Source organism: Tachypleus tridentatus, chromosome 13 (genome assembly GCF_004210375.1).
Source record: "Tachypleus tridentatus isolate NWPU-2018 chromosome 13, ASM421037v1, whole genome shotgun sequence".
NCBI classification, from domain to species: Eukaryota; Metazoa; Arthropoda; class Merostomata; order Xiphosura; family Limulidae; genus Tachypleus; species Tachypleus tridentatus.
Window position 1 is genome coordinate 211,472,551 of NC_134837.1, and position 12,301 is coordinate 211,484,851.

Below are 12,301 nucleotides of genomic sequence, written 5' to 3' on the forward strand. Positions count from 1 at the left end.
TTAAAGAAAATAAAAAGACATCAATCACAGTATTGTGTATACATTCGTCTTATTCTCTCTTTGACTTATTAACGTATTTATAAAGCAGACAGCATCCTTGAACAATAACACCTGAGTTTACTGGTAACTTTACGAATATGCTCATTACATCTTTCTATCTATCTGTATGTATATATATATATATATAAATAGATAGATAGATATATATTGTTTTTGCAGGCGTTACTCTTTTCTTAACTCATCGTTTAGGCTTAGTTGTTTTGGTCTAAAGTACGACTTTCTTTGCACTTTAGATAGGCTTAGTTCGTTTGATCTACAGTGTAACTTTCTTTGCACTTTAAATAGGCATGGTTTGATTTGTCTACTGTGTGTGTGTGTGTTTTTTTTTACCTCACTTTAATTTTCGTGATCTCAGTATGCATTTTCCCCTGCTATTAATTCTGTTTGGCCTACAAATTTTCCGCTGTGCCTCTGAGGGGGGGGGGACAACATCAATACAAATGTTTAGTGGTAGCCTTCAGGCTTACCACTGTGTCTCTGGGAAGGGGGTAAACATCAGTAGATATGCTTTGTAGTAGGGTTAATCACACATCACAGTACAGGTTCCTATAGAAAGAAAGTGATACTGTGATACTTACTGATACTGTGATATGCTTACCTTCCTGATTTAGTGATTATCATCTCAGTCCCTAATTCGTGGAACTTTTCCCATAATTCCTTTGTCTCCAGATACGCATCAGCTCTCTTCAGTTCTTCACAGTTACACCTGGGAAGAACTTGTGGGTTTTCCTGTTTCACTTTGCCGCTGCTGGGACAAGATTGGTCATTCTTTTCGCCGGATATCCCGGAACTACTAGGTTCGTCTTCCCTTTTGATGTTGATTGAAATGTCCTCGTCACTAATGTCCGCAACCTTAGCGTCCTCTTCCTCTAAACTAAACTCGTCGGAAATCGGTCCCTTTGCTACTGAGCACGTGGAACTGGACACTACTTCTATCAGCTGACCAGGACTGGTGGTTCTCTCTACCAGTTTCTCTGAAATCATAAATTAATTGTAGATCAATAAACGAAAAGCTCCGATTTATTAAAATAATCTCGGTTACAGTTTTGATCTAAGACCGATTATGGCAGAGGTTCCCACATTTTCTTAGCACAAGAACTCCCCTACCCAACCCAGAATATTCCGAATTGGGACTGAGGACTTAACCCGTATTAATCTATAAGTACTAAGTACTTTTACACTATTGTGTGTTTTATAAGAAACTTCCTATGGCCCCCTGGTGTCCGCGGTTCCCATTTGGGAACTCCTGTGTTAATTATTTCTTTCATTCCACCCATCAGTGTTCTACTGAACGATTGAAGACATAGGATTGTGTACATTTATTGAGTTAGAAATATAGTTTGTTAAAGGTGATAATTCGAAATCAATATTAAGTTATAACGATATTTTTCTCTAGCAAGACCTTTCGTAATCTGTTGTCTCTTTTATGTTGTTTTTTTTCTTCGAATAATGGCGCTCATAGAAACAGGAACCACGATTAATTATTTAATGTATGTAAGACCTAGAAATTGGGCCCGACATGGCCAAAAGGTTAAGGCACTTAATTCGTAATCTAAGGGTCGCGGATTCGAGCCCCTGTCAAACCAAATATGCTTGTTCTTTCAGCCGTGGAGGCGTTATAATATGACGGTCAATCCCACTGTTCATTGGTAAAATAGTTGGCGGTGGGTGGTGATGATTAGCTGCCTTCCCTCTAGTCTTACACTGCTAAATTAGGGACGGCTAGCGCAAATAGCCCTCGTGTAGCTTTGCGCGAAATTCATAAACAAACAAAAAACCTAGAAATTGATATTTGATAAATACAGCGAAGTACGGCTTGTTTCAGTTACCGTAACCGAAAGTAAACTGTACATATCAATCTGTCATTAGGCTTAAAACGTGTACTTCCCAAATGTGTCAGTAAGTAAACAAAAGCAACTGTTATATGTTCTGTATTTTGGTCATGAGATTATGTTTTAGAATAAGTGTGAGTGCATATTTCTATCACATGCAAAGGCGGAATAACTTGTTATGTGTTTATATTTGGAACTATGCCTGGCAGAATAAAGGCCGGAAAATGTAACTAGGGAAACATCAGCGTATAGAGTAGTGAAGTACTACGCTTATGGTCGAACAAAAGCATATAAGATGGAAGGAAAAAGATACGAGCAGCTGTAGATCGGAACGAGGTTTTTTCAGTCGACTATTGAACACGTACAAATAAGTGAAACGTTTTCATTATTTATTGACTCTAATAAGGCTTATAGACAACGACAGAAACTTCACAAACATCAAGTATAACGTAATGAACGACCTCATTGTATTACCAAACGCTTTACAGATGTTGTCACTCAAATATTCTATATGTTCAAAATTATATATATATTTATAGAGAGAGACACACACACACAGAGAATCCTTGAATATCTGTCTTCAGTTTTCAGTTAAGTTTTTATGCCCCCTGTTTACAGGTAAATTAATTACTAAAAATTAAGTTTTTAATGTTATTTCAGAACAAATACAACTTGTTAATATCAGCTTGTGTTATAGTTTTTTACGTTTCATTAGCAAATTGAATTGCTAATAGCATATTAACAAATCAATGCTTTTTGAAGCTTTTTAACAATAGTCTATGAACAATTAAATTTTGTTACTGAAGAAATCAGATATCAAGGCTTCATTCACCTCACTTTGTAAGTCACTAAATATATATATCATTGTCAGAGCAGCTTCAACGTTGGTGAAGTTTTGTAATTAAGACGTTAGTGAAAGTATCTGATAAAATATTAACGAACTGTTAAAAGTGTTGAACAGTAGAATGATTCTGATTAACATTAAGCCTATTTAATTGCATTTTAAACACGTTTTGGGTTCCAATGTTGAATTCTTGCTAGGTTTTACTAATGATCGAGAGGAACCAGAAAAGTCACCTCAAATCCTAATGATTATGTCTTTAAATACGAAACAGAACAAGTCCACACAAAAAGCAGTAAAAGTCATTGATTATCTTTTAAAACCCAAACAAGAACTAGGAGGAGCCCATGGTTACCTCTGAAAACCCAAACAAGAAGCAGGAAAAGTCCTTGATTATCTTTTAAAACCCAAACAAGAATTATGAGGAGCCCATGGTTACCTCTGAAAACCCAAACAAGAAGCAGAAGGCGTTCATGGTCAGCTCTTACAATTTAAACAAGAGACAGAAGAAGACTGTGAGAAAAATTAGAAACATGAGCAAGCTTGGTGATAAAAAATGTTTAATGTTTTCAGAGACTAGAGGAAAGGCAGCTAGTCATCATCACGCGCCGCCAACTCTTTGGCTACTCTTTTATCAACGAATAGTTGGATTGACCCTAAAATTAAAATGCTCCCACAGCTGAAAGGGCGAGCATGTTTGGTGTGACGGAGATTCGAACCCCTAATCACCTGGCCATGCGAAGTTTTTGTTGGTGATACACGGAAAGCACAAAAATTAGTAATATGTACGGTTTATACCGTATAACTGTTTTTGATAGGTGCAGCGTTTATAAGAATATTTTTTGTAAAATAGTGTACAAGAATTTTCTTGCACACACCCCCTGATCCCAAAAGCTACGTATGTTTTGATACATTATTACAGATTCCTTATTAGTCATTTAGATGTTTTTGTTTTGTTTTTCAAAGTAAAATTTTTGAAAATACACGCTTTCATTCAATTCTATATATGGTTATTATTGTTAACCTTTTATCTAAAAATGGTGTATCTACTCTCTGCTCAAAGCGTATAATCTAACCCAAGGTTTTAGCGTTTCAAGTTCCGAAAGTTACCGTTGATCCACTGGGTGACTGAAACTTATTAATGAGGATTGTTTGTTTTGTTTGTTTTTGAATTTCGCGCAGAGCTACAAGAGAGCTATCTGCGCTAGCCGTCCCTAATTTTGCAGTGTAAGACTAGAGGGAGGGCAGCTAGTCATCACCACCTACCGCCAACTCTTGGGCTACTCTTTTACCAAGGAAATAGTGGGATTGACCATCACATTATAACGCCCCCACGGCTGAAAGGGCGAGCATGTTTGGTGCGACGGGGATTCGAACCCGCGACCCTCAGATTACAAGTCGAGCGCTTGGCTAAGATGGGCCCATTAATCAAGATAATGTTTATATTATATATATATATTCTAGCTGAGGGTACCTGTTTTGAAAGTTCCATGGTTATTGCTCTTAAAATTGAAAACTTTTGATACCTTAACATTATCCATTCATTTTACAACCTTAAACACTTCAATCAGATCCCCTCTAACTCTTATTTTATGAATAAAAAACAATTTTAAGTATCTTAATCTATCCTTATATAAAAATCCCTCCATCCCTGGTACCATTTTACTAACTCTTCTCTGAACCCTTTCCAACAATTCAATGCCTTTCTTGAGGTAAGGAACCCAAAATTGAACACAATATTCCAATATGTGGCCTAATCAATGACCCATACCTTGAAATTATAACCTCTTTAGACTTGTATTCAGTGTTTCTGTAGATACAACCTAAAATTATATTTGCCCTACCACTAGCAACAGAACACTTTTGTTATTAAAAATCAACGATATGACTTCATTAGGTGATAATTCCGCTGCGGAAGGTAATAAATAACTCGTTTAACTAATGAAGTACTTGTGTAAAAGGCGGATGTTTCAAGGTATTTTTTAATTACCTTTTTCCGGGAATCTCCTAAAACAAAATACCCCTGTTCAACGCTGTCGGACAGTGTCCAGTTACCATACCAAAAATGACGGTAATCGAGCTAGCAAAACATAGACGATGAACACTAACACACATAATGGATCACTTGAGTTGTGTGTTATACGAATAGCAGAAAACTGTTAAAAAAAGTCCAAACAGTTTGTAATTGAATGTTATATGGTTAGCGAAGATCTTATAACACGCCCAGAATTAAGCTAATAGCGTTTCACCTGAGATTCTGTTCCCTATAATCCAGCCAGCCCGATGAACTGAGACATCGAACGAAAGGCCTCACCGACAACGGCAACCAATGAATATCATGGTTTAGTGTAAGTGCTACTATACATTGTTTTGTACACATAGTTTTTCACAGATATTTTCTGCCAAGACTGAATAAAATTTAATTTGAACTAGAACAGTAACAATTAGAATATTAACATCTCATATGATAAAACTAAAACCAACGTGAATGATAAAATGTTTCAACTTGGAAGATTTGTTTTGTCTTTTTTTTTCAATTTCGCGCAATGCTACACGACGGCCATCTGCGCTAGCCGTCCCTAATTTAGCAGTGTAAGACTAGAGGGACGGCAGCTAGTCACCAACACCCACCGCCAGCTCTTGGGCTACTCTTTTACCAAAGAATAGTGTGATTGACCGTCACATTATAACGCCCACACGGCTGAAAGGGCAAACATGTTTGATGCGACCGGGATTCGAACGCGCGCCCTTCAGATTACGAGTCGAACACCTTAACCCACCTAGCCATGCCGGGCTTCGTCTTGGAAGAAGAAATAGTTTTAGTAAACAGAGAAAATTAATATATTATCTTACAGGCCACCTACAGTGATGGGAGGTAAAAACATAGCTACTATCTAATACATTCTACAGATGATATAGGGTGAAACCCACGATTTAGAGGAGGGATTGGGCGTTTACCCCATTGCAAATATCTACCTTCGTAGGACAATTATAGGTTTAAGACGACACATTAAATGCGAATGACTGACTTATGATGTGTTTTTTGTTGTTGTTGTTTTGCTTTTAGTTTCACGGGTACAAGAATATCTCGAGAGGCTCACCAAATCATGTTCTTACTTTGTATCTATTACAATTTTTTAGTGGAGCTCAGAAACAAAGAACAGACGTATATCCTAATAATGGAAACAATGTCTCACCTAATGTATCACAGACCATAATGAATCTGTCTATATTGCAGTTTAGTTCATTGGGTTATTTTCTCACATATATTATTTATAAAAGTTTGGTGTATATAATTAATTTTCTGCAAGTCCTTCTTGACTTTCTTGGTTACGGGGCCCCTAACAACTTACAAAATAAGCTACAAATAGTATCAATATTGAAATAACTGCTGAGGTCTTTTCCTGTTATCCGACGTTGAAAATGACTGACTTTACACGAATGTTTTTTGTTGTCGGTTTCTATTATCTCACTTTGAAAATAACTAATTTTACCCAAATGTTTATTGTTGTTGGTTTCTATTATCTCAATTTGAAAATGACTAATTTTACCTGAATGTTTATTGTTGTTGGTTTCTATTATCTCACTTTAAAACTGATTTTACCCAAATGTTTATTGTTGTTGGTTTCTATTATCTCACTTTAAAATTGATTTTACACGAATGTTTATTGTTGTTGGTTTCTGTTATCTCACTTTAAAAATGACTGATTTTGCCCGAATGTTTATTGTTGTTGGTTTCTATTATCTCAATTTGAAAATGACTAATTTTACCTGAATGTTTATTGTTGTTGGTTTCTATTATCTCACTTTAAAACTGATTTTACCCAAATGTTTATTGTTGTTGGTTTCTGTTATCTCACTTTAAAATTGATTTTACACGAATGTTTATTGTTGTTGGTTTCTATTATCTCACTTTAAAATTGATTTTACACAAATGTTTATTGTTGTTGGTTTCTGTTATCTCACTTTAAAAATGACTAATTTTACCCAAATGTTTATTGTTGTCGGTTTCTATAATCTCACTTTTAAAATGACTGATTTTGCCCGAATGTTTATTGTTGTTGGTTTCTATTATCTCACTTTAAAATTGATTTTACCCGAATGTTTACTGTTGTCGGTTTCTATAATATCACTTTAAAAATGACTAATTTTACCTGAATCTTTTTTGTTTGTATTATTTCATTTATACACACTAAGTGTTGTAACAAGAAAAAAAAATCAAATCGGTGTAATGTTAATGGTCTTTAAAGAAAGTAAAAAATTAAGACTTAAAAATAAAGGGATCATTTTACTTATTTTGTTTTATTGTCTTGTAGCCAATTAAAATATTGTTGGGGTCTAGTAGGCGGAGCAATTAGAAATGTCACAAAATATCAAATTTATTTAAATAGTATCTCTAACCGCCAATTCGTGGCTTATATAAATTCAACGCATCGTATTCAATACGAACTACTTAATGGGTTGATTGGTATTAACTGCTGTTTCTGTCTGTCCGTCTACCATTTTCCAGAAAAACAGTCATTAAATTCATGGTAAGTTTAAAACTCTTGGGAAATTCTGTATAGTGAGACTACAAGACTTCGCCTGATCCAGTAAAATAAGAGACGAATCCTCATTTAGCTGATATGAACATAAAGTCAGTACCTACTACATTTTACTGTAAGAGTAAGTTATGTCATTTTATTTCGAACTTAGAGATGGCCGAAGATTTTACGCTTGTCTTCCACACTAATTTAGTCACAAAAATTACGGAAATCTTACCGAGAAGTTTATTAGTAAAGAATAATATGAAGAAACGTCCTTGAATATTGTTGAATATTCTCTCTCAAGTCTACCGCTTTAAAATGAGGCGCATATAATGAGCTTGTTTGAGTGTTTGGAATCAAACACAAATATACACAATGACTTATCTGTGCTCTGTCCACCACGGGTATCGAAACCAAGTTTCTAGCGGCGTGAGTCCGCAGATACTTTCATGTACCACGGGGGGGGGGGGGTGAGTTCCCGAGTAACTTTGCATGAAATTTAACAAGGAAACAGAGAACACATGCTGCTTTCTGAGAAATGCGAGACCAATTGTTTTATCTCTCATAGGCTTCACTAAATATTTTTCGTTTTATGTACAATATTTATGACGTTTCACCTGGCTGTATTTGTCGTATTATTTTCGTTATTCAAACAAGTCGACCACTTCTGTACGAAGACTTTAAGACGTTTCATATCTCTATAGTAAACAACTCGACCACTCCTGTACACGGTTCGGCATGGCCAGGTTGCTAAGGCACTTGACTTGTAATCCGTGGCTCGCGGGGTCGAATCTCCCCTCACACGAAACATGCTCTCCCCTTCCAGCCGTGGGGGCGTTATTATGTCACCTTCAATCCCACTATGCGTTGGTAAAAGAGTAGCCCAAGAGTTGGCGGTGGGTGGTGATGACTAGCTGCCTTCCCTCTAGTCTTATACTGCTAAATTAGGGACGGCTAACGCAGATAGCCCTCGAGTAGCTCTGCGCGAAATTCAAAACAAACAGAAACATTTTAAAAATTTAAAGTATAGCCTGGTAACGTTTTTACTGTGTTATAAAGATAGAAGTTTATTAAATCACTCTTACCTACAGATTAAAGAGAGAACAAGAACAGCGAGAAAAAGCCAATTGAAAATAAGACTCCTTTCATATATGTTAGTTAATATGACATCCCGATTTACAGGCAGAGCCCTCTAGGGACTCATATGTACGTATAAGTATTGATTTTAGGGAAATGCCGAATGCTCTTATAATTCAATAGATCCAGCCATATCCAATAATGCTCTCTCACGCTCACCATTTCTAGTTTCCAATGGATCATTTAAATTTTGTTTCTGTGGTTTCACCTATTCTATAGCTACTTTCTTAGGATAGCCCTGTTTGTTCTTCTATTGTGTAACGAAGTTTTCCTTAATAAAACACGTGGAATGTTCTATTTCTGCTCATTCCCTATAAAAGGAACGAGTTCTTCTCAACCTGACTGGCCTAATTAATCCTGAAAACAAAATTATAGGAATATCTTTATAATGTCAAGTTGTGTCAGTTATTTTGTCGAGAGGAATTTCGAAGCTACTTCAATTGTTCCCTGTCACACACGCATATAATGTTTTTGTTATCGTGAATAGATAATCCAGTCTCACCCATAATGCTTCACTTCAGATCTGCGAACCAATCAGTGTGAAACGTTCTGTAACTTGATGCAATCGATATCGTGCTGTTCACCCGCTGAACGACGTATTTGTCGCAGTTCACATCATATTTGTTAATTACATCTGTTGCATTCAAACGACTGTAGTTCCTGTTTGCAAGGGTTAAGGCGTTCGACTCGTAATCTGACGGTCGCGGATTCGAATCCCCATCGCACCAAATATGCTCGTCCTTTCAGCCGTGGGGGCGTTATATTGTGACAGTCAATCGCACTCTTCGTTGGTAAAAGGGTAGCCCAAGAGTTGGCGGTGGGTGGTGATGACTAGCTGCCTTCCTCTAGTCTTACACTACTAAATTAGGGACGGCTAGCGCAGATAGCCCTCGTGTAGCTTTGCACGAAATGCAAACCAAACCAAAGCTACACTATTTAAAGGAAGGTAAACCGGGTTACACGTCTTAAACCGAGGCTTATTAGCTTGGTACTTGTTTAATTAAAGATTTATTGTACAAATGTTAAGTTTAAAAATGAAGGTAAACAAGGAATTGCTGTCTCAATAGAGTCTTTTCAGCTTGGAAACTAGTCGAGGACTGTTATATAATTGTGAAATATTAAAAGAAAAGGAAATCAGTATACTTTTGCTTCATCTAGTCTTCACGGTTTGGTGATTGGTTAAAATCGTGTTGCATTATAAGTGAATAAAATATTAAATATAGCAATATATAGAATGACATCTGTGTATATTAGAAAAATATGTTTTAAATAAATAATATTGTTTAACAGTTCTCGTTCAGAATATAAATAATATAAACTGCTGATTGTGAATATATTCTTTCTGAACATTTATTTCAAGGAAGTTTCCTAATCTACTTTTACAAACGCGTTCTGTTCAATCCATTCAATATACTGTGTTTATGGTAGAAGAATACAGGGACCGGCCTGGCCAGGTGGTGAAGGCGCTCGACTCGTAATCTGAGGGGCGCGGGTTCGAATCCCCGTCGCACAAAACATATTCTCCCTTATAACGTTATAATGTGACGATCTATCCCATTATTCGTTGGTACAAGAGTACCTAAGAGTTGGCGGTGGGTGGTGATGACTAGTTGCCTTCCCTCTAGTCTTACACTGCTAAATTAGGGACGGCTAGCACAGATAGCCCTCGCGTAGCTTTGCGCAAAATTCCAAAACAATCTTTTTTGTCTCTTTGTAGATTAATGGCCAAGAAGATGCTAAGAAATTATTTTATGGACACGTCCCGGAACCATACAACATGCTACCGAGAATATATTATAATTATTTTCTAGATGTAGCTTTGCTTTAAATAGTTAAGTTACAGTTTAACACGCTACTCTACTGAAATTTATTTTACTTACGTTGAATCACGAAAGAGACAAACAGATGCAGGATCATAAATTATACATGAAGTAAAGTTATACAGATGTTTTCTAAAGAACTCAATTGTATATATAAACAATGAAGAGTGAGGAAGTGGAGAAAATGTTAATTTTTTTAGATATATCACAAATACGTTTTATTTCATGTGTTATCATGCCCTTCTACGTTAAATTAACATTTTAAATGGAAAATTAAATACGTCATTAAGACACGCTGAATATAATTGGTATATAAGGACACTGTAAATAATGTTATTACTGAAAAATTAAAGAAATGACGTATAAACTTAGATATTCACATTTACACAGAGATATAGTTTTTATTGTATGTATATCACAATATTAAGTGCTATACAAAGGTATCATTGTACACCACGTCTATTTGTTTCATGATGTCATATACTGTAGAAAGATATACCTATTTGCCGTGTTATATTTGTATTGTAATGTATTGAAGTGAAATAAGAGTTTTTACCACGTCGTATTAATAAAACAATGTCATATATTGTTGACAGGTGTAAGTTTATTGTATAGAGTTTAGCTTTTTTACCATATTGTTTCGTATATTACAGTTGTATATTCAAATAAGATATTTATACGAACATTCGAAACTTGCAGGTACATTGTTATAGCGACTATATTAAAAAGAAATGTGAATATTCGCAGAGCTCGACGGTTACAGTCTTGTAGGCCTAAAATATGTGATGGAAATCACGTAAACTTCAGGTGTTTTTTTCGCATTCCATTCTGAATGTTAGGGACTTTTTATCATGTATTTCAGGTATGTTGGTTCATTTTGCTAAATTTCGACACTTCTAACATTTATAGCTACTTTACCTAATGACTCGAATGTTTGCTAGATGCCGTATGATATATCTTTGGCAATGGCCAGTTACGGTAATATAAACCATATTTCAGCTAAGCCTATTTTCTAACTCCAAGCACTTTCCTTGTTTGAATCCAACGTTTGATTAAATTCCGTGTTGGTTACAAATTACGTAAACTGTACCTAAAATGATTCGTAAACTACCATAGAACGATTTCTTCTCTTAGAAGATAAGTCATTTCCCATGTCTCTACAACAGCGTGGTAACTATGTAAGAGTGTATAATCAGTCTTTCTACAACTTACCCAGAGGAGATATGGTCTCGCAGTCCTGTGGAGACATCCGGTCGGAGCTGTAGTCGCCGCCGTCGTCGCTAGATCCTCCGTCCGGGTTTATGTGTGAGCTCGCGATCAAAGCGTCTATTGAAAAGTGTTTGGCTCGAACAGAAAGCGGGGGTAGAGAGTTCGCACGGGCATGGAAAGAGACAGGTGGCGGCGGCGGCGGTGGGTCCCCGGGGTCCATGGCCGGGCTACGTGGACCTGACGCCACCATAGATTTCGTGGTGGGGCGGTTGATTTTAGACGTGAAATTAAATATATTCTCGATATATGACTGTCGGTGTCAATAGGATGTTATAACTGTGTAAATAAAGCTAACACTTGGCCAAACAAAATGCCAGTTAACAACGAGCGCGCTCGCCAAATAATCGCTAATGTGAAGGTAGAAATAAAAGGAAACTAGAGTGAAACATCTGAATCTTATTCAAACCATTTGTCAAATATCCAGTTGACTGAGCGTAGGGTTTCAGAGCCCTGGCGCCAGTTGATGCGAAAGTTCACATTCGTATCGACTGTCTGTATGGAGGCAAATGACAATTGTAATTTGTTTGATTTTTAATAATTTCTCACGAATATTTGAGTAATTTGCGAATATTATTCTAGTTACAATCTTATTTATCCCTGGTTACCTTTCTCTCTCGTTAGATCCTTTTACGGTCTCAACAGTGAATATAAGCCAGTTTTAGTCGGAACGGAGATTGTGAAAACACGACCAGAATATATGCGGATCCTTATAAGAACAAATAGATGATATCCTGCATTTCTCTAAAATGTGATTACCTAACTCTTTGGATTCTAGATGAGGGGGGGGCAAATACACATGGGGAGTTAGGAAGTATC

The 12,301-nt window shown here is 36.4% G+C and overlaps 1 protein-coding gene across 2 annotated transcripts in view; it reads right to left on the reverse strand.

Moving 5' to 3' along the window:
- Positions 1-11,818, reverse strand: part of LOC143238587 (uncharacterized) — a 57,146-nt gene extending 45,328 nt beyond the window's left edge. For both annotated transcript variants that reach the window (XM_076478950.1, XM_076478949.1), the window contains exons 1-2: positions 11,429-11,818; positions 659-1,034 (exon numbers count right to left, since the gene is read on the reverse strand). In XM_076478950.1, coding sequence (XP_076335065.1) covers positions 659-1,034; positions 11,429-11,675 — 623 coding nt within the window. In that variant the 5' untranslated portion in view covers positions 11,676-11,818. The remainder of the gene's footprint in view (positions 1-658; positions 1,035-11,428) is intronic.
- Positions 11,819-12,301: the final 483 nt, after the last annotated feature.